The sequence below is a fragment of the Simochromis diagramma genome, unplaced genomic scaffold, assembly GCF_900408965.1.
Source record: "Simochromis diagramma unplaced genomic scaffold, fSimDia1.1 OVJJ01000618.1, whole genome shotgun sequence".
NCBI lineage: Eukaryota > Metazoa > Chordata > Actinopteri > Cichliformes > Cichlidae > Simochromis > Simochromis diagramma.
In genome coordinates, this window is record NW_024387423.1 from 7,253,485 (window position 1) to 7,277,305 (window position 23,821).

Genomic DNA, 23,821 nt, shown 5'->3' on the forward strand with positions numbered 1-23,821 from the left:
TTTTTATATGAGCAGGACAACTGCTGAATCAAGCTTCAGTGAACATTAACCCTCCCACTCCCTCTTCCCACAGCTTACACGGGCTGCACGTATTCATGCAGGGATTACACAACAGCACCTGAAAGCCAAAGCTAGTGATACATTAGCTTGACCTGCTCTGCAGCTCTACCATTAAGGTTAGCAGGAGCACAGCTGAATTCTGTGTCAAAGCTAAGATGTGGATGAGTGGTGAATGACACCACTGTTGCACTTTTCAGTCCAGTACATTCATCTTACAGCTACACTTCATGAGAGCTTTGCAGATGAAGATTTTAAAGAACTAGTGCAAAATGATCCAGAACACTAAAATGAATCATGCATAGCAAAGTTAACACCAGATACTGAAAAGCTCCTTATGTGTAAATGCATCACTAAAACAGTGAAATTATATATAAGATATTATATATAAGAAATTATATATAAGAATATGACAGTGGACAAGGACTTTCTTGCAGCTGGCTCGCTCAGGTTTCCTTTGAACAATATAAAAGGAGAAATGGTCAACGGCTTGGCATCAAATCAGGAAGGATGAGGCAATAAAGGAAGGTGGTCTGTAGAAAACACCCAGTTAGAACAGGGTTATTGGGTTTACGCTACCTCAGTACATTTTTATATTGAATGACTTGATGATTGCAATGACATACATCTGCCTGCACCTATGATTTTTTATCTTATCCTTCCCATTTCTTATAAGATTGTTATAAAGTCTTAACAAAAAGGACCTCAACTGTAGTACTGACCATTTAGAAAAGATGAGTTTTCAGTGCTGACCATTTAGATTAACAAACAAATGTTTCAAGGGCCCCAAATGATCTGAACACGCTGAGCTGTTGATTCAGTAATCCAATTTGTTCAGAGCTGAGTTGAGCTTGTACTTTCCAAATAACTTCACTTTCTTGACCAGATTTTTCCACAGTTTTCTTCAGCAATAATGACATAGGTTTGTTCATGTTCAGCCAAAGAGGTCAGAAGATTACAATGGGTACATTCTGGGGTCAGCAATCAGCCTTGATATTCTTACACAAAACCAATAGAACGAAAAAGATAAAAATTCAGACAGTGTCCACTGTGACACAGTGACAGGATTGATTAGTAAACACAGATCAATAAACATAGATTTACCCGGACAGATATGAGTATATACAGTAAATGCACGTGCAAACAAGCAGATGCATGCACTTATTGTCAAAAACACACAACTGATGCATTCATCAGTCAGCAATGTCAGCTTGACACGCGTGCACACACCTGCAGGAACACTCCTACCTCCTGAAAATCGCTTGTTATAATCGACTCAAAGAGGACCTACTTGGATTTATTTTTAATGTGAGATTCATAATGTTCCCGATGATGCTGACATCGTGCTTTAAATGTAGTTATCCTGTGCTGACTGAAACGTGCATGTTTACAGCAGTTAACGTGCAAGAAACTAGTCTTGCACAGTGGGATAATGGAGTGACAGGGTTCATCACAGTTGAAAACAGCTGTCCGTGTGCACAGGCCATCCTGAGATCCTAAAAAGATTTTCAGATTTTCAGATGAAAGAACACGTTGTTCTTAGCAATACTGTCTAGAACATTTCTTGCTCCACCTCTTCTTCAACCCTGTCTGTTCCCTGCACGACTCCAGCCAGACATACAAAAAAACCACAAAAAAATTCCTACTGAGTCCACATCACACACATGCACACGCAGCCTCACACACAAGAACACAAATACCATAAAATATCCATGCACGCATGCACGTACGAACTATTTCCTCAATCCTGCAAGAGGAGTGTAGGATTTAAATGTATGTATGTAATTTAAATTTGTATAAGCTGTAGATGTTTTTTTGGTTTTTGGCGACGACTACACGACAAAAAAGTTGTATGAGTCGGTGGAGGGGGAGGGGGCCCTCCGTGTTCTGGTTACCAGCACCGACCTTTGCAGTGAGCAGCTTCGGTTACGTGCAGCCCGAGTTTTTCACCCGCGCTGAGGACAAAAGAAAAGAAAAACTTATTGAAGTTCGGTAAACACACCTATGTGCATCTCCGATAGTTCCTTCACAATAAAAGCATCAAGCTGGATCACCATTTCAAAGCTTTTAACTTGAAGTAAGAAACGCCGGAAATGTCTCGTTTGCATTCACAACAGCGCTGAGACGTAAACAGTCCTTCACAGCGAAATGTCTTGAAGGTACAAAGACTGGAGGAGACGGACGGGAGTTTGTGGCAAAACACTGGCACGTGCTGACCGTGACCGACCGGTTTTTCGAGCACGAGCAGCATTAGAGTGATGATGGGTGTAAAAAAAACAATGAGCACGATTTTTCACGTAGATTGCACTATGCATACTGTACATTATTATATTAATGTGCAGTATGCATAGAGATATGTGAAGTGAATTTCAAGTGCATGTAGGCTAAATATTAAAAGGCCGCTTTATGAGTTTACCTAAAATAAAAGGATTCATGCAGAACAGTCAGTTTTACAAGTTCACCGGTTGTTGTTTATAAGAAGTGATAGAGGAAAGCTCATGACGTCCCTAAATTAAAATCCAGTTTAGTCAAATTATCTGTGCAGATGAGTGAAAAGGAGATATATTCACCAGACCAAAGGTAGCTTTCAATAAAATGGGTCTCATATATTAACTGTAAAGCATGATGAGGAAATGGTCAGTGTGCAGTCACTGACTCAACGATTCAATTAATCTATTCAGAGAGCTCAGGATAACTTGTCAAAAAGATGAAGATGGACTGGACCTTTCAACAGGACGATGAAAATTTACAAATAAATAGTATCAAAAAAGATCAAAGGAAATCCTTTTCAAAAATCCCATTAAAACTTTGGCACATTAAACACTCTGGCACAGAGACGATTTTCATGGACCGGTTTTCAGTTTGTGTTATGCGTATAAGTCATTTCTGCCTAAGGGGGTGATGTTGTTTACTACCAGTGGTGTACTTAACCTTTCCCACAAAATACACTGATACTCATCCAGACACGTTCAACAAGCTGGCAGTTTCATTTTCCCATGACGTCATCACTAAATATAGTTATTATTGTGTTTTTTGTAATGGTAGACAAAGTGTTTGTGGTTTGGTAATAGAGCAGCAGCTATTGGGCAATGCTAAGAAAATGCAAAAAGCACATCCAAGATAGAGCAATACTTTTTAATACTTAATAGTTTTTTGTATTCATATGCAGGACTCACATGCACAACAGTGTGTCAGTGCTGTAAATGTTACGCTTTTCTGCTGGTGAGCACTTGTTATTACACAATGAACCATCTGAATACACCAACAATGGCAGTGAAGAAGAAGAAGGCCGCATTCAGGCTTATTCAGTTATCACTGTCAGGCCTTGCTGGACGTGTAACCTCTAACGCATCTTAATTGTTGCAAACAAGCTAGACTCAAAACTGAATGTTGTTCCCGGTTAAGCATTAAATTTGAACAGGTTCAGTAGATGATTTCATTTTGATGTCATCCTGTAGAGATATTTCCTAAAACAGTTATACAGAATGTAAAAATATGTTTTGACAGTTTGTCATTACTTAAACCTCATATGTAAAAAACAATTTACTCAGTCTTGCTAAAGAAAAAGTAAAGTTCTGTATGCGTGCAACTGAAGAAACTTGTTTTGAGTCTGTGCTGAAATCATATTCGATCAGGTCATATGTATATAAGAAAAATGTCCTGCCCATAGTTTGAACTGTACATGAGGATTGATTTGATTCAGAAATCAGTTTAAGGGTCAGGATACGCTTCATGGTCATGAAGCATATGCATGTGCTGTTTTATACAGGATCTGTCTCTGACATGTGTAGTGTAGAGACATCCTGATTCATGTGTAGGTTGCGGGGAAATTTCGGCACATAATTGATTTGTCACTTTATTACAAAACTGATACAGCAGTGGTTTGTGTGTGGGTGAACAAGCAGGTAAACCCACAGTGTGTGTGTGTGTAAGTGAGTTCATTGTGGAAAGCGTAGTGACAGTTTCCGTACAGTTTTGGTGAAAGTGTCTGATTTCGGTTTGATTGTCCTACTAGACTATAGATTATACATTTTTATTACAATTGTAATAATTTTAAAGATTTTAATCCAATCTTGTCTATAAGTCTATGAATGATCGGGTTACCTACAGTTTAACTACATTATACATGTTTTAGGGTTTACATCATTTTATCTTGTTCAGTCCGTAGCTGGTTTCCTTTTTGTTTTTGAGTTTTTGATTTTCCTTTCCTCAAAATCTTCTTGCTGGGAACTTTGAGTACACATAACCAGATTAACGCAATCATGCTTTTGTTTCTTTTTTTCTCCTGCAGCAAATCTGATAGTTTACAAAAACTGGTTTGTACTAGTTCATAGACTGTTAGTCGGTGTGTTCGTTGTGTGTTTCTGTCAGAAGCTACAACGTCAGCATATACATATACAGTCCATACCTTTACCTTATAAACCTATGTGACTGTAAGACATCAATATTTCATCTCATACAACCCCTTAACCTACTCCAAGGAAAAGTGCTTGTTCAGCACTTTTAAGTAGCTGAGACATTTTAATTTTAACTGCATTTAATGACACTCTGACGTAACAGGCGATAAAGGACAGATTTAAGGCTGATGAAAGTGTAATGGGTCTAGGTGTTCCAACTCAAGGTTAATCAGTGATGTTTCTATGAGTACAGCTTTCACTGACCTACATGCAAAACCACTCTAAGGGGCACAGAGGTTAAAAAAGGCTACGGTCTACAGCGACTGTGCACAATGAACCAAAGTGAGACTTCCTCTGCAGTTGGGGCGTCAATGTATGGGAAATGTTTGTGGTTAAAAAAAAAGAAAGGAGATAAAATATGCGTCATTTCTTGCGTATTTCCTGTCTAAAATTCAAGTGAATTGTTTTGCAATAATTTTACTTTTTAAAATATCAAAACAAACATTAGATGACATGTGTTATAAAAAAAATGCTATTTTTCTCATATATACCATGCTTATACAACAAAACAACTGAGATATCAGTGAGGGTGGTTTTTGTCTGAGCAGCAGGGTTGGAAAAACCCCAGACTATTCTAATAGTTGTCAAACTAATTCTTTATTGATATATAAATTTATTGGGAATCATGACTTTATTGCATTACTTTATTGGACTTTGATGTCATCTTGTGATGTCGCACCCTTTGTTCTAAATTGTTTGGCATTGTCGTGTGGCTTATTTCGTGACACGTGATCGTCTCCTCCATTATGTGCATAATGCCTGTATGAATGTGCAGAAACATTATGGATGCACACTCACAGCACTTTTCATTTTGTATGTCGTTAGAAATTAATTGCAAATAATCACAGAAGCAACTGTTGTTGTTGTTGATGAATTGAATTGAATTGAATTGAATTGAATTGAATTGAATTGCATTGCTATGTGCTGCCTGTGCTACAGTCTGCTAGAGTTCATTTCAAAGGTTGGCTCTTTTCCTACATTCTGGCTAACAGGTTCTGGTGGCCTGCCAAAACCAATACTTACTTAGCAGAGTGAACATGTTTTGCACTTTAGACCAGATTGTACTTTACTTAGCAGAATCCAAGGCCACCTCTGTGCTCCCTGTCAATTTTTGCTGTCACAGTACAGTCTTCCACAGACAGCCATAAAAGCTACACACGTCTTTCTACAAGTAAATGACCCAGTGGGAAAATGCTGCATCAGTTTACATTGTTAAGTGAGTTAGGTAATCTTCAATGTCACATAAGGCCAGATACTTTAATGACTAAAATGCAGCAGGAATAAAGTGCAGCATGAATATGTAAAGAGCGTACTTGTTTAGTCATTTCCCCAGTAAAGCAGTAATATGAAACTAGAACTACAGAATCATCCTCTCAAATATAAAAGTTTAATAAGCAGGGCAATTGTGTTTTTAATTTGTTTAAACATTGAAAACATACTATAGATTTAATATCAAAGTTTAAAGGTGTATTTCGTAGGATTATGTGGTCTGGAATTTGTGTGGGTCAGTGACCTACTGTAACGCTGACTCAGAGCTGAACAAACTTTGGAAATTTATTCTTCTTTGTGTGGGGGACACACATCCCCCGTATCACACTCGAGGTCAGAAGCCAGTGCTTCACTATCCTGCAGTTCATTCTGCTCCACTATCACTGCATGCAGTTCACATACAGTAGCTGCAGTGATTGCACTCAGTTTAAACTCACAAAAGCTTATCAGAGGAAAAGTGTGTCATTATGTAGAGTAGAAAAAAACCAGCTGAGAAAGTCTTCTTGCATTGCAAAAGTTCACTTTTGCATCATCCTTGCTTAAGTTCCAGTACTGCACAGTGCCTTTCCAGAAGTATGATGTGTCCATCCAGATGCATGCCTGCAAATCAATATGTTTTGCCAGAAAAGTGAAAAGATACACCTCAAAAATTTTTAAGCAAGAATGAAATATGCATGTTGAATCCAGCATCTAATAAAACTCTGTTTTGTTGGTATTCCTTTCAAACATATGTGAGACTGAAACTACTGGCAAATACTGGTCACCATCCGCTGTGAAGTTGCTTTATTGGCACATCTATTCCCAGTAGATTCTTGCTGAACGAGGATTATTTTTCAGGCCACTGGAAGTTCCCAGCCTCTGAAAGCTGTTGTATAATTTCCTGTCTGGGAAAAATTATTATCCTAAATAACTCTAAAAGTAATATTCCCTGAATTTTTTCTTTAAAATAGGATGTGCAGTTCATAAGATAATGCTATTGTTTACATTTATCTTAAATGAGTTTGTTGTTTGACTAAAATCTCCTATATAGAAGTTTTATCAAACAGTTTTATGCATTTCATTATTTTAGATATATACACAGAGGAGGTATATTTTTAATAACAGTTAAACAATTAGGAAGCAATTCTGAAATCTCTGCTCACTGCTAAGAACAGGGCCTACTTACCCAGAAACCAACTAAGATTATTACAAAGTGAACACAAGGAGAGATGCTGTTTCATAACTAAGCTCCACATTTTGGGTTTATCAATGGATTTGGTAAAGTACTGGCACCTATCTGAGAAGCAGTGGTGCTGGGAGCAGTAACACTGTTGTTTGAAAAGGTCAAGACGGATCTAAAATGTGTCTGCAATCAATTTACCATAAACTAACAAATGGAGAGATGGCTTTAAAATATATGTTTAAAAGAATCATCACTTACTTGATAACATAGATTCTTTGATTCAGTGTCTGTAGATTCTATGTGCTATAATATAGAGATAAGAGATAGAGATAACTCTTTATTGTCATTGCACAGTCATACATAGTACAATAGTACAATAAAATTGGAAAACTGTCCTATGTCGGCACTACATGTAACACAACACGACACGATACGACACATCACAACGCAACACAAACAACACAACACAGTATATTAACTTAGTATAAAAAAGAAGGATAAGTGTATTTGAATTGCACTCTGTTATTATTGCACATTAATTGTTATTGCACCTTGTTATAAATATAAATATTATTATTGTTAGGTAGGTAGGCAGTCAGGTCAGCTATTTGCATTGATCAGGGCTATTGCCCTGTTGTAAAAGCTGTCCTTGAGTCTATTTGTTCGGGACCTCAGCAGCCTGAACCTCCTGCCAGACGGCAGCAGCTTAAACAGCAGCTGGGTGTGTACCATCCCGTAGGATGCTGCGTGCCCTCTTGAGACAGCGAGTGCTGTACAGGTCCTTCAGGGAGGGAAGAGGATGTCCAATGATCTTTTGGGCCATGATGACCCTCTGGAGTGCATTTCTGTGTGCTGTGGTGCAGCTGGAGAACCACACACCGATGCAATATGTCAGCACACTTTCAATGGAGCAGCGGTAGAAGATGGTCAGCAGCTCCTTCTTCAGGTCCATTTTTCTGAGGATTCTCAGAAAGTGGAGATGCTGTTGGGCCTTCTTTAAAACCGCAGAGATGTTAGAGCTCCATTGGAGGTCTGTGTCTATGTGCAGACCCAGAAACTTGAAACTGGAGACCCTTTCCACACACTCCCCGTTGATGCTGACAGGCTGCAGCTCAGACTTCCTTCTTCTGAAGTCAACTACCAGTTCTTTTGTCTTGGTGGTATTGTGGTTCAGGTTGTTATCTACACACCAATCTGACAGCCTCTGAACCTCAGCTCTGTACGCCGTCTCATCTCCCCCAGAGATGAGCCCCACCACGGTGGTATCATCTGCAAACTTGATGACTGAGTTGTCGTCTAACACAGTCGTGTGTGTACAGAGTGTACAGTAGGGGACTCAGTACACAGCCTTGTGGAGAGACGGTGTTAAGGCTGAGGGCTTAGGAAAGATGAGGCCCCACTCTAACTCTTTGTACACGGTCTGAGAGGAAGTCTCTGATCCAGCGGCAGGTGGTAGAAGGAAGTCCGATTTCCAGCAGTTTAACTGTTAGTCTGTCCAGGCGTATCGTATTGAAAGCAGAACTAAAGTCAACAAAGAGCAGCCTGGCGTAACGGCCCTGCACTTCCAGGTGAGAGATGGTGGTGTGGAGCGTTGTAGCAATGGCATCTTCAGTTGATCTGTTAGCTCTGTATGCAAACTGGAGCAGGTAGAGTGTGGGTGGCAGGCAGGACATGATGTGACGTCGGACCAGTTTCTCGAAGCACTTCATTATAACAGGTGTTAGAACAACTGGTCGGTAGTCGTTGAGGCTGCTAATGTTAGTACGCTTTGGCAGTGGGACAATTGTGGCTGACTTTAGGCACGGCAGGATGCAGGACTGGGACAGTGAAGTGTTGAAGATCTTAGTGAAATATGATGTTGTATATTATAAAACTATTTCATCTTAGATGGTTTTCTTAGCCACAGCACAAAAACATGTTCAGACCATTTTTTTATGATTGACAAAAGTGCTGTTTTTTTACATGAAATACACAAAGTAACAATAATAGTCAAAGTATTTTATATAGCACTTTTCAAGACCCTCAAAGCGCTTTACAATTCCACTCTCACATTCACACACTGGTGGAGGCAAGCTACAGTTGTAGTCACAGCTGCTCTGGGGCAGACTGACAGAAGCGAGGCTGCCATATCGCGCCATCGGCCCCTCTGGCCATCACCAGTAGGCGGTAGGTGAAGTGTCTTGCCCAAGGACACAACGACCGAGACTGTCCGAGGCGGGGCTCGAACCGGCAACCTTCCGATTACAAGATAAACTGCCAACTCTTGAGCCACGATCGCCCCGTAATGGCAATTATCTATTTTAAATAGATTTATTTCTTGGTACAAGGTTTGTTTGATTATGGTTGGATTCAATCACAGTTTCAGTCAGTGACTATGCTACAACAGGACGTGTATTTCGGCCAACACTTAAGTACTGATTTCTCGCTCAGTCATAGCTGAGAGTCACTTACACACCAACACAGTTGCTCCTTTGGATCTGTGTTTTTCAATTCCAGATCCAGTCTAATAACATATACTTAGGACAGGTCATAGGTCAGCGCTTGCTTTCTTACTCCTTGTTAGCATGAATATTTAGTCCCACGTGTAGGCCAGCCACATCACAGAGGAGAAGGTGAGGCAGAGCCAGAGGTCTGAGCTTATTAATCCCTTAAAGCCTGAAATTTGAAGTAATTGCCAGAAAGTTCTAGTCTTTTGCAAATGGAGAGTTTATTGAACCACCTGACAAATTTGTTTAAATATTAATTACATTTTAATTTCCATATATGAGTTTTAACTTGTATTGCATTTGCTGTATTTGTCTGACATTGTTTTAAAAATGTATTTAGGTTTATCAGGGGGGGAGAAACTGATGATGTCGATGTCTCAAAAACTCACAAAAACTGTGTATCCTTCATTCCTAGGATACTATAGGAATTAAGGGGCTAATGAAAAATTGGTGATATGGTTTCTGAGATAAGGTTTAATCCCACACCCAACCGGATAAATCTCTTGGAGGGGATAGTGTTACACAATTTTATCTGATTTGTTTGCCTGCAGACAAAACTTGTTAAATATGAGAAGGACTGTGAAGGGAACAGTGTTGTGTTGTCAGTGAGCACTTTTTATAGATAAATGCAACAAGGCTAAAATGCAGTTATGGCTTTAACATTCACATTGAGGGTTAGCTGACTTTCAACAAAAATGTGCAAAACATTTTCAAAAAGAGTGAGTGCCCTTCCTGCTACAGAGGCTTAGGGAATGTGGACGTAGCCCCGGTTTTCTGCAGCTTTTCAGTAAATAAGCCACATGGACAGCTTCCCAGGCTTTTGTTTTCTGAATTAATATGCTCAGCGCTCGCAGAGAACAACAAGACCACACTGAAAAGGATCACGCTTAAATCTAAGCATTACTGGAACCAGGACTCGTAGCATTATGACCAAGGAGCAGTAAGAAAAATGCATAAGATGACATCTAGGATTTAGAGATTTTTTTCTAAACTTTGGAAGCTGAGTGTGCACATAACATTCATGATTCTCAGAAGTTATATTCAAAGTAAAGATTGCCAGTATAACCGTAGGAGCCACAAATCAGGTCACTTCCTGTCACAAAACAACAAGGTCACTTAGGGAATTTAAATATTACATAAAAAAAACAGCTTTGCTTTTGTAGTTTAAACAAATTCAGCACACATGAGATACAAATAAGTCCTCTGCAGTGGGACATCAGCATCTAATGAGCAACAATAGCAAAAGCAAAGCTGAATTAGCTCAGATAATTTAATTTAAGATTGTACCTTACTGTGTACCATTATACACGGCTCATCGATGTATGAAGATATGTGCTAAGCCGCAAATATTCTGTTTAGAAGCTCAATGAGGGCATCTACTGGGGAGATAAGTGATTCACATGACAAAAAAAAACTTGCATCCATTCGGACGAGCAGCTGAGAAATCTGCAGCAAGGACGTGATGCCATCATGTCAATATGGAGCAAAATCTCTGAGGAATGTTTCCAGAACCTTGCTGAACCTCTGCCATGAAGAATTGAGGCAGTTCTGAAGGCAAAAGGCGGTGCAACCCATTATTAAGTGCAACTGATAAAGTGGCCAGAGGATGTATACAGTATGTGTATTACATGCATGAGTAATTAGCATTTCCTGTGGCAGAGTCTCTTGTGTCCACGCTTAACAAAAATCATAGCATCTTTAACTCTACCACCTCCAGCTTTCTGCCTTACGTATCTTTGTCAGTGCCACTTTCATTTTATTATTGTCTCAAAAATTGTCATTTCACTCATCTCCTTCATTTCATTCCCGACACTATATGCATAGGAAAAAGTATAATGTCAAAGTATATCAACTATTGTGTCGTACAGTAAAGTCACACTCATATATGTATAGTGTTCTGCTCTCAGTCTGAGAGCGTTTAAATGTTTGTGAGGTTTTGTGAACCACGGTGCCACCTTCTGGCAGTCAGTTGTAGTCACCCATGGCAGATCACGTGGCTAGTTCTACTGTGGATTATTTTCTTCCACTTTTGCCTTGGAAACTATCTGTCCGTGAGTAAACTGAGTAACTGTGTTTTTAATCTTTTTAAGAGTGATATTTTTAGGTCTGATCAAATGTAACTGCAGCCAAAATAACTGGTGTTTAGGTGTGGAGTAAATCTGTTTCCTTTTGTATTCAAGTCAAAGCATTTGGTCTGTGCCAAGTGGAGTAACAGTATTGTCAGTAATGATGTTTGCGATATGTTTATGCTTTTTTACAGTTTTATAGTAATATGATAATTACTTTTTGGGAGCTTCAGTAAAGTCAAGAAAAGTGCATAGTGTAAGCTCCTGTCAAACTTTGAAGATGCAAACGCCAAGGACAGTATATATAGTATATTGTTCTGTGTAGCTGGCAGTGTCGGTCAAGTTACTTGAAAAAAATATTTAGTTACTAATTACAGATTACTTGTCCAAAAACGAATCCTGTTACTTTATTGATTACTTGTTTTCAAAAGTAATTAGTTCCTGTATTGCTTAGTTTATCGCTGTAGAAAGTTTTATTCCCATGCAGAGTGTAGAGCGGGAGCTAATGTTTTTGTCACTTTTTACGGAATCAGACTCAAAGTAATGTCAGTACTTTCAAGCTGTCTTATCCTCAGTGTTTTACTTTCAGGTATGCCTGTGCGTTAGTCTATCCCCCGGTTTCATGTTCTAATTGTCAAGCTTGTGTTGTCATGTCTATGTCTCTCCATGTTTTCTGTTTTATTTTGAAGAGTCTAGTGTTTCCATGTTCAGTTTGTTTCATTTTATTCCCCCCTGTGGCGTCATGTTCATTTGTGTCAGCTGTGTCTCCCCAGGTGTTCACACTTCACACACTAATTACCCTTCTGTGTATTTAAGTCCTCTGTCTTCCTCTGTTCAGTGTCAGGTCATGACAGTGTGACTGGCTTTACTCTTTCATGGATATTTGAAAAAGATTCAGAGATTGTCTTGGCTCACCGCCTATATGTCTGGGTGTTGCCTGGTGGATGAGACAGTTGTCTCTTTGTGCCTTTGGGTCAGGAATGGGTTCTGACTGTCATCTGTGCTTACGGTTATTCAAGAATCTCCTCAGTCTCATTGACACACCTCCTGTAGAGGAAGCAGAGTCTGGAGATGATCCCTCGTTACTGCAGATGAGGCCACTGAGGAAATTAAACAACCCCTTGGTGGCAGTGCCTGAGGGTTGGATGAGATTTGCCCTGAATTCCTTAAGCAGGAATTACACTTTCCACATTAATGTTATTGCTAACACAGACAGCATGCTAACATTAAACTAGCCAAGAACCCAGAGTGATGTTAAAGCTGAGTGAATGCTGACCCCAACCCAGCAGCCAGACCCTGAACTTCAAAAGATAATAAACAGATGAACAGTCAGGCTGCTGCCTCTGATTTGACCTGTTCATGTCCCTAAAGCAGAATCACTGTGGGGATCGCTTTGTTTCTTTGTGCTGGTTTTCATCTTTGCTTTCTGTTTTCAGCTTTTTGTTTATACTTAAGTACTAAGAGAAAAATCATATGTGTGTCCTCGTAAGGATAGGGATTTGGGTTGATGTGTGAGACTGCAGCCTACAGGTTTATATTGTTTACTGGTGATAATGGGACAATGCGTTTCAGGTCATTTTACAGAGAAACGTGAAAGTAATGTAACAAGTAGTAGTTTCTCCTTGGAGTAAATGAGTAGCATCCTGCATTACTTTTAAGAAAAGAGCCCTGTGTAGGACTAGCAAAAGGCATTTCGTGATTAACAACCTGCCACTGTGTGACAGCCATGAGCTCCTATTTGTATTACAAACAGGACGGTCATTATTGTTTATATGATCTTAAATATTAGTTTGTGGCTTGCACAAAACATGACATTTCTATTTTGAGGCCATACCTACGTTTTTGAAACTGTAAAATTGTCATATTTGTTAGTGATTTGTTTGCATACACATTATACATACAATACTGTTGCATTCTTGCAGGTTATTGTTAATAAATTAAAATATATTTAGGGAGAATATGGGGAATGGACAGACCAAAGAAACTTGTAGTTCAAACAGAGTCAAAATGAAAAAGCGCTTTCTTCCTCTTCTGTAACGTATGCGTCACAGCGCTGTTTTTGTTTTTGCGTTCCAGGATTCAGCTCCGCTACCATAATAGTTGGGCCGACGTGGTCGGTCGCATCTATGGCACCCCACAAGAGCTGGAACTGTTTGATGGAGAGGCTGTTGATCAGATCAGAGACATTTGATGCTAAAATATTAGCTTCACGTTATAACCATGTGAAATGTTCTTTAATCATTTAACCTACTTTAATGTGATATTTATTTACAGATTTTTATTTTTTTGTGGTGTATAGTTTTTAACTTAATTACTTTGTATTCTACTCTACTTGCATCATCATCATCTATATCATTAATCTGTTTTAAATTAGTTATTTGCCTACATTTTAGATCTCTGGAAAATTGATAACAACTACATCTATCAGGTGATATTTGGGACCTCCAGAGGGCGCTCTCTGATTGTCAGCCAGCCCACTCAGGTCTGGTACATTTACTGGTTACATTTCCTCTTTGTTGACATGTGCAATGCTAATGCTCATCATCATGTGTTGACCTTTGGTCCTGCATTGCAGGGCCGCTTTAACTTCTACCCGACCCACCCTGATGCAGAGCTCAGACTGCTGAGCAGACGACTCAGTGGTAATGGGATTACGTCCCTGGGAGCTCACTGGGGAGTGTTGTTCATTTATTAAGGCAGCAATACAGATGAAGTTATTAATGAAAGACAGAAACACTGATTAATCTTTTTGTCATTTGTTGCTATATAAATAAAACTGAACTGATTAAAAATCGAACAGAAAAATCTCTTAAGAAAATAGCAAAGTGGGTGCACTGTATTACACTTTTTTCTTTTTTTGGAAATTGGGTCTGCAGTTTACTGTTTTCCTGTGAACAAGCAGAACAGTCATTATGTAAGATGAGTTTAGTTTGTTTCCAAGGTTAAATATATAATATGTGCTAATGACAGGTGGGGGTTTTTGGTATTAAATGAAAAGACATCAGTGAAAAAGAATTTTGCACATTTGCAGCAGTGAAGAAGCTGTGACATTTTGCACTTTTGATCAAAATCACACAAAGCTTATACAAATGATTTTACTATTTTTATTTATGCTTTATGGTTGAAGGATAAAGTTGTATAATGTTCAGTGTTTTGTGAGTAGCACGTTTTTGACTTGATCTTTTTGGAAATTGGTGGCAATCAAGAGAAAAATCAATACACAAAATAAAAAGCATTTTGGGTATTAGAACAAACGCACGTTGTACACATGTGTACACATGGTTTTTATGTTACGTCCTTCACTGCTTTATCTTCTCAAACTGCTTGTATGTAGACCACTGGTTGCACGGCTGCATCACACAAACAAGGTTAAACATGTTGAAAACAAGTGGCTGCTCCGTCACAGCAAGTTTTTCATTTTTCTACTGAACTTTACTTCGTTAGAATTTGGTCACAGAAGTCACAAATGTTTGTGTTGACAGAGAAAAAGAAGGATGTTGCAATAAGATGAGAGGCAATGACGCTACTGCTCTTCTTCTGTGGTTTTCCATGTACGGTAGCTCAGATAACTGCTTCCTGCATAACAAAGTGTGGTCAGAAATGCAAAGAACTGAGAGGTGAACGAGGAGATGAGAAAAAAAGGGGGAAACAAAACAGACACAAAAACAGGCTGAAGTTAGATTTGGACATAATATTTGTATTTATGTATATATATATATACATTTTTATTTTATATATACATTTTTTCACTTCCATTTACAGCACCCAGAAACAGTCTACAGTACAACCCATTATGTTGTCCTTAGCATTTAAGTTCCCACATACATATAAAATTAAAATCTTTCCATTTTAGGAATATAAAGTTCTGGTGGAGAAATACTAAGAAAATTTCAGGTCAAGCTTTCTTATCAGTTTCAGTGCTGAGCACCAAGTTATGTACAGATTAAAATTGGAGTTATGCTACAGTCACACTGGGGAAAACAGCGGTCGTGTGTAATGAACTTGTAATTTTGGTGCCTTTGAAATGGTTGCTGGGACGACTCGGCTCAGGCATGCGACCACTTACAATCAGTTGCCATCTTTAAAGCGACTTAATAATGCATTGTACTGTATCATATTTGACTTTTTACACACGTTTTATTCTATTTTTACTTATTTTGTCATATTTTATTAATTTAATTTACTTTATTTAAGTTATGCTTAGCTCTAACATTTGAGATATAAAAGTATATTTTGTCTTATCAAAACAAAACAAGACTTTAGACCAATAATCTCCATGGTAGCTACAGTCGCTGTGTTTGTAGAAATGCTGCATTTATAGCTTTCTGCTATTCTTTCTTTGTTTTTTGTCTTTAAAAAATAGTAGGTGCTCTTACCGCTGATGCTGCCCAGCAGTTATAGTTGTGTCGCCCCCTGACGTCCTGGTTGACGGAGAGAGCATCTACTACTGCTGTCACAAGATATAGTGCAGTAGCAATGCAATTAATGCACAGTGACTGATAGAGACAAAGACAGAGAATTACAGGTTTTAAAAACTATTTGCAAAATCCTGGAAAAATAGTTTTTAACAAAAAGAGTAAAGCAGCTTGTTTGTGCAGTATTTGCATGTGTCTGTGAGTTACCAGTGTGGTCCAGGGGACCTGTGGTATCCTGTTGTGGACTCCAGTGAGGTAAATTATAAACAGGCTAACTGTTAGAATCCAGAACAAGATGGAAAGAAACATCACCCAGCAGAGAGCAGGCAGATGAAAATAGTCTGTACCCCCAACCAGAATCCACACTAACATGCCACATATCTAGAAGAGAGGGGAGGAGAGCAGACAGAGTCAATACTGGCTGAAGCTCTAATCTCTCTGTATCTTTTGAATTCATGTATGATATAGATATGTGCCAAGAAATTGCATGTGGTTGGACTGATAATTCGTTGGCCAAAGATGACGTTTGTAGTTTTGTCTCGTTACAGCACCACAGTGGATTGAAGATGTGTAGACTTTCAGCTTTTTTAAAGTCAAAAATGATTAAACCGAATAACTCTAACTGTATTTCATGTCACTTTAATCGCTTTAATTCTCCATCTCAGTGAGTGGGTGAGTGCTGTGGTTGTGAGTGACTAAATCTCCTTCCTCCCAACACTATTCCAATCCCCACCCTTCCCCTCCACGACAAAAGATTCTTGCTGGATGTTTCATATCACAGGAAGAAACTGTTTTCTGGTGTGAAGCATGACTGTGAGCTGTTTTGGTTTCCTTTGAAATCAAATCATTTAGTGCTCAGGAACTTAACAAAATAACCTGTTGTGTTTCTGAAATGGTTCAGTGCACCTGCTGCACTCAGCCAAAGGTTAGGATTTGAAGTTAAAGAGGAGTTCCTATGGTTTAATTTTCAAGTTTTATCTGCAAGTATTAGATCTAAAATTGCAACTAATATGCCAATCTGTATGGTCACGGAACAGTTTCTTAAATCTGCAAACATAAACCCAAACAGAAAGTTGTTAGGTTTTTCTTAACAACCTAACTGCAATGGTTTGAAATCAGATTATTTTAGCTCTGGCGTGCCCAGCCTCTGAATGGCAGACAGCCAGACTGTATTTAGAGTAAGGCTATCCTGACTTTTTCCTTCAGCTGATTTAGAAAGGAAGAGGGACAAAGAGGGAGAAAAAGGAGGAAGAGTTGATTTGCTTGGAGTTTTTTGGTCAACTTCCGATTTTCATAGAAACATAAAACATTCAAGGGAAATATAACTTTTCTTTAAAATGTGTAAATAGAAAAACTTCTAGAAAAACAATCATTATTAAAGCATAATTCAAGACCTGTCTGTATATTTCGAGTCTTAAAACAACCACTTATTAAGCTGTCTCTAGTCTCTAGCTGCCTGTGTGTTTCACAGCTATTAATGTAAACTTTTACCATAACTGTAAGTTGCTTTATATTTCTATTGATGTCTATTGTTAACATCCAAATTACCGCTCTTCCTGACAAGGATTCCTGAATGAATAATCACTTGCTTCTGGTCATTAGCTTGATTTTAGCAGTGCTTATAATGTACAAGGATAAAGGATCATAAACTCAAAAGTCACACTTACTATCTCAGCCTGGAGGAGAATTCCTTTGAGAGTTGTAGTGAAATGCTGGTCAAAGGCCAAGGTGGAGGTTGAGGTGTTGTAATCTGGTAGTGAGGGACTCCTGCGCACCGACACGGCAACAGGTCTCTCCATGATGCACTCACGCCGAGAGCCTGTCTGCTTTCACTGAGACTGCGACTGCAGCAGAGGAAGTTTTGTTCCTTTCCCGGAATCCAGCAAGGACACCCATCTATGAAACAATACTATAAACAAACACGCCATTGTCTCTTCTCATCTGATTGACTCAAGAAAGACTTTTTTTTCTCTGTGTTAGGGTTTTTTTAAAAGTTTACACCAGTGCTGAGTAAGATTCTTTTTTATGGTTTTAATTGTCGTTATATTGTCGTGTCCAGTAAAAAAAAGAAGAAGAAGTGGTGTAGATTGGAAGGAAATAAATAACTTATAGTTTAAGGTGAGTAGAGTAAAACTGTGTGAAATGTGTTTCAGGACATATTGATTATAACTGCTTTGTGTTGATGATACTATATGGTAAATGGCCTGTATTTGTATAGCGCTTTACTCAGTCCCTAAGGACCCCAAAGTGCTTACACTACAGTCAGTCATCCACCCATTCACACACACATTCACACACTGGTGATGGCAAGTTACATTGTAGCCATAGCTGCCCTGGGGCGCACTGACAGAGGCGAGGCTGCCGGACACTGGCGCCACTGGGCCCTCTGACCACCACCAGTAGGCAACGGGTGAAGTGTCTTGCCCAAGGACACAACAACCGAGACTGTCGGAGCCAGGGCTTGAACTGGTGATGGGTTATGATGGGTTGCTGGGCTGATGGTTGGGGGTTGCAGGGGGTGAAAGAGGGGGCACTGACAAGTCTTGTCAGTAGGACCTAAAGCGAAGCGGAAGACCACTTTAATGGCTAAAATTTGACGTGAGGGAGGTTGATTACTGGTTTATCCAGGAAGGCTCCTTGGATGATGGCCACTAGTCTGTTTTACGCCTGCGAACAGAGTCACGGGGGGTGGGCAGGCAGATGAGTTAATGTGATGAGTTCTCCAATGAAGGACTCCAGAGAGAGAGAGAGAGAAAAGTTAATGTGTTGCACAGAGAGATGCGGAAACATGTAAGAAGGCAGTACAGACAAGGAAGGTGAGAGATTATTTTCAAACTTAAGGCCTGCCTCGCAAGTAAAATTTTATAAACTAGAAACTAGAACTTTACTCGTAAAAGTTCTAGTTTCTAGTTATGGTTCAGGCTGAACTGGTTGGTCTGCAGCATTGTGATGAAGTTTACAGTGATGCACAATGCTGAACTCGCAGGACAGCTGTGATGTTCATGGTTAATGTTAGGCTACAAACTTAGCAAATTAAATTTAAAGTGATGATGCTGATGCAGATTCACTCGCTGATTTCTGCCTTTTATGCTCTATTCTGTCTAGAGTTGGGAAATTAGTCACATAGTTTGTGTAACATCTGATATCTTGTTGAATTCAGGTCACTCAATCCACAAAAAACAGGAAGCCTCCGAGAAGTCGCAGCACAGATCAGAGTCTGTACACGATGAAAAACCTACTGGAGCTCACTGAACACGTTATGTGACTTATTTCTATATAATTCTTTTCCCCTGCTGCACTTCAACTTGGGGTTCCCCCACATGCCTTATCCCACTTTAATCCCCAGACATCAGACATGTTAATGTATATATTAAGTCGTGATACATTATGTCACAAATCGACAGTTTCTTTCTGAGTTTTGCTTGAACTGATCAACCACAAGTAAATATTCTTTTTTTTTTGTTTCATAAATATTCAATATTCATCAACCGAAAATAACAACAAGGATTAGCTTAATGGTTAAAATGTTTGCTAGTTCACTAGACAACTTGGAGTATCTTAGAAAAACCGAAAAAGAACTACAATTCTACAAGTGGCAAATTCCTTGTGGTCTCATGAAGTATGTAAAGTGCATAGTAAGCACAATAATATACTACAAAACCTATCAGAGAGTAACTTCCTGTAAATGAATTAATGAAAAAAAGACTTTCCTGTGTCTTCTGCACGTAGCGCACAGTAAAGCACAAACACTGAAATGTGCAAGCAATAAGTACACGAGTGAGCAGAAGGTGCTTTTAAACAGGAAATCTTGAAGCTGTATTGATTAAAGTCTTATCTTTCAGAAAGAAGAAAGGTTTAGGATCTAATTAGACCTGTTTTATTCTACGCTGAGTGTGGGCCTGCTGCAGTGCAGTAAAACAAGTGAGTGAACGGCTTTGACCATAGGGGGGCAGTAGTTATGCATAGACAGGCAGAAAACCTTGCCTCGGAGGAAATAGCAGAGCACGGGGACAAAAGGCACAAGGTGGAGCTCCAACAAGGCTCACTGGGCTGGTTAATTGTCTGCATGTTGAGTGTGTAGCTTTCTTGTTCAACACATATTTGTCTTTGTTGTTGTTGTTGTCATTATTGTGTCGTATGGTCAAGGTAACACTATTTGGTTAAATGAATGCTTTCTCCCCACAGAAGCACGAACCCCTTAGGCATGCTTGCGTTTTAGAAAGAAAGCAAATAAAGTTTCTAACCAGCGTCATTAAATGGAAATGTTACCAACAGTTCTATACTCTACTTTGTCCAAATAAAACAAGAGTACGTAAGCCTTATGTTTGTCTTTGGCTCCTGCAGCTGTTCCCTCCAGAATGGAATCTGTGATTGGAGAGAAGTGACTGGAATAACCAGGTGGCTTCAAATGAAGCCAAAATTAATAACAAGTCAACAAGATTCTTGGGAAACAGAATAAAAGAGGGAGAGGAGGATGAGGTTCATTGGGTTGGCTCCCAAGCTCTCTCTCCCCAACATCCGATGCAAACAGATCGACCAATAACCTTCGCATTAAGATGCTTTGTGGTGCTCTGCTGCAGTCAATATCTGGGACCGTGCATTATCTGACTGGATATTTTCAAGCTTTATCTTATGCTAGTTGATAGACTAATTCTGCTCTGCTGGGCACATTCTGCTCCGAACAGCAATATATCCACTGCAGCAATCTATACTCTGCATTACTCTCTCTGTCTATCTACATTTACTGAAGCAACCGGGCAGCTTTTCTTTCCTTCCTTGAGCTAGTCACTGACTACATGTAGCCAGTACAACAATAAAACTAACAGTGAGTGGAGGCTTTTTCTGTGTGTACTGTAGGATTGACAGATGTGGGCACAAAAGCACATTAGTATTTGTTTGAGGACAATGGATTTTCTATATGAGCTGTCTAAAAGCTAATTATCACAATAGCTTTGGGGTCACTTCACTTTCAGTTTGTTAATTAAAAATGGAAATACAATCAGAATGTCATTTACTAATGTCAATTATGCTCTCAATTATTTCTTGAATATTGTTGTGCACGTGAGTAAAAACTTACACAAACGGTTTTATTTTAGTGTATCATCAGTATAGTTCTGTGAGTTTATCCCCATTTCATAGCACACACGTGAAATGTAGTCGTGAATCCACAGAGCCACTGTTTTCTTATATACAGAAAGCAAGCTTTGTAGCTAAGGTGTGCATTGCAAAATGTGCTGTCAGCACAGCGTCTGCACTGAATGTCTGAATAATGGAAGCTACTGTCAATGTGCTCACATTAGAGCGGACACTGTCCTCAGCCACACATATGGGGAAACCATGACTGGTGACATGACCAGCTGTTGTTGCTCTAAAGGTATTTGTGGTAGTTATCCAACTTCCATTTGCTGCTTTAACTCTTTTACCCTTCACCTAATACTCTGCATCCCAAACTCCCATTTGTCCCCCTACTAGCATTTGTAACAACACATTGTCACAATACACTGCTTGTAATGTACTGACCAGCATGAATGGGATTTTCTTTGCCTGGGTGAATTTTAATTTTCATGTTTTGTGAGTAGGAATTTGGCAAAATAATCAAACATTTTAATTATTGGATTATTATCTTCTACATATTGCCTTGTAATACCAGAAAAGCTAGCACACATGCACTGGATGTAATCAATAAATATATGACATAGTTAGTCAGCATTATAGTAATTTCTTTTCATCAGCTGTTTCTGTGATGTGATTAGTCAGTTTGAAAGTTGTTCAGTTAAATTTGTTAAAGCTTCTCCTTTAGCTGCCTGAAACACCACAAGGCTGCAGGTGATTATTGATTACTTCCCTCCTTTTAGCAGGTTTCTGATCACCTTAGACTTGGATATTATCTCGTTTAATTAATGGCAGTGTTAGCTGTGGAGAAAGAATTAAGTCTATCCATGTTATTATCAGATTTTGTGTTGTTAAGCTTAAATACTCAAAAAACACCCAATATGACTGCAATAATTAATGGAAGTAAAGCGGCATAAATAATTTGTTTAAAAGAACTTGTTGAAGGAAAATATTAATTTGCTACTATATCTGGGCAGAAACTTTGCAACTGCTCTTGCATTTCAACCCCCTCGAGCAATTTAATTAATCTGAATGAAATTCAGGTGAAGTCTGACCCACAACCAGCTTACCTGCATCCAAAACATCCAGTCTGAAAAGCAATCATAATCTTAGAGCGGTTTAATTGAAAATGAGAAAATAAAACAAACAGAATTAGTTTTCCACTGACTCCAGAGGGAATTATGCAACAGACTAAAAATGTGCAGAGTTGTACCTTTTGTTGCTGGGCTTATATTTTCACTCTGCATTCTTTTTTGAGAGTGTGGAAGGGGAAAAAAAGAGAAAGAGAGAAAAGAGAGCAATGTATCATATCTCTGCTGGAGATGTTAGAGCTTTTATTTGGTTTTTCCTCTCCTGCCCTTACTTCCTTGCAGTGCCGTCTCCATTCTCATCATTGTCTCCATTGCTTCTCCATATTTACTCATCTCCGTGCCTCTAATTCTCCCCAGCTCTGTCGTCCTCGTGGTGGTGTGTGTTTAGATTCTGCCGCTGTGACACAAAGCCGGGCCACTGTTGCACACACGCTGCACCATTTACTGAAACTCTACATCCTGAGATGTGAATAACCTGAACTCCGCCTGAACCTCCACAACCCCTCTGTAAACAGACACACACATGCACAGAAACACACACACTCACACACGTGCACTAATAATTGTGTGCTAGCCCAGATGCTGTGCTGTAATTGGCCACTGTGGCTTCCCGCTGTGGGAAAGATATTTTTAACACACACTTAAAGACACACACACACACACACACTAATCCTTGCCTCTGCAACATCTGCCACATCCTCCAACACATGTTATGGTGAAATGCATGCACACATTCATACACACGTATATGCGCACGCACATACCCGGTGTAACCATAAAAGCAGCCCCTCCCTGTTTAACCACCAGTCCTGACATCAGTTCTAAATAAAATTATGTGGTTATTCCCCGAAAGGCACAACCTCGCCCTCTGAGACCGTAACTGCTGGGTTTGGGGGGTTTGTCTTCATCAGTGTTTCCCTGTGGAAAGGCCTCTAGAACAGGATCATGTGCCAGTAAACATTTCTAATTAGACTTGCACTGTATTAATTAAATTCTTCCAAAAAGTTTGGTTGTCATGTGACTCGTCTGTCTACCAAAATTCATTTCGATCTTAACATTTTTCCTTTTTCCTTCTCATACATATTCTTCTGACACAAATGTTAGTCTGAGATTCACCAGAGCGCTCAGCTTTCTCATCCACCTCTGCACTCTTAGCACCATCACTCTGTTTTTGTCTTTTAAAGACTTGATTTCCCCACTGGCCCCACCTCGAGTTTTCACTCTCTCCTCACCTGTGAGCGCTGCTGTCCGTATGTGTTTGGCTGAAGTAAAAACTGCTCTGACAGTAATTTTTCAGTAAATAATTGAGACGTGAGGCTCAACTTGCCAGTAGCTATTTGAGATTGGAGCTCGGTATGAAATAATAAATGCACGGCCCTAATTAGAAAATCCCTGGGAGGAAGCCATGTCTGCTTTTCACCTTTTTGACTCGATGTTAATTACTTGTGAGGGTGTAACAAGGGACCGTGATATTGTTTAAAATGGCTGAAACTTCAAGTTCTCTTCTAATATTTGTCAAAAACAATTTTAATTTAAGATATTGTCTTGGCCTTCTTTTGCCGGGAGCGGCATAAAAAGTGATCATATTGAAGAGACAGCTAGTAAGAGAAAGCAGCTTGAATAAAATCCCATGTCATAAATATATAAGCTTAAGGCTTTGATTATATGAAAATAAATTAATTGAAATTTTCATTTAGAAACTTTTT

General features: G+C 39.2%; 1 protein-coding gene across 1 annotated transcript; it reads right to left on the minus strand.

Annotated features, from left to right (window-relative positions):
- Nucleotides 1–14,536: 14,536 nt before the first annotated feature.
- Nucleotides 14,537–18,150, minus strand: cmtm8b (CKLF-like MARVEL transmembrane domain containing 8b). The gene is made up of 4 exons (XM_040013376.1): nucleotides 17,580–18,150; nucleotides 16,120–16,293; nucleotides 15,874–15,993; nucleotides 14,537–15,107 (listed from the first exon to the last, which is right to left on the minus strand). Exons 1-4 carry the CDS (start codon nucleotides 17,709–17,711, stop codon nucleotides 15,021–15,023), a joined length of 513 nt encoding a protein of 170 aa, XP_039869310.1. The 5' UTR covers nucleotides 17,712–18,150; the 3' UTR covers nucleotides 14,537–15,020.
- Between the last annotated feature and the right edge of the window lie 5,671 nt (nucleotides 18,151–23,821).

Bases quoted from the DNA above. Each gene is read 5' to 3' on its own strand.
- cmtm8b (XM_040013376.1), bottom strand. From the start codon at position 17,711: ATGGAGAGACCTGTTGCCGTGTCGGTGCGCAGGAGTCCCTCACTACCA. The intron at 16,294-17,579 runs GTAAGTGTGACT...CCTCTCTTCTAG, and splicing joins TTCTCCTCCAGGCTGAGATA to ATATGTGGCATGTTAGTGTG. The intron at 15,108-15,873 runs GTAAGAGCACCT...TTCACCTCTCAG, and splicing joins ACTGCTGGGCAGCATCAGCG to TTCTTTGCATTTCTGACCAC.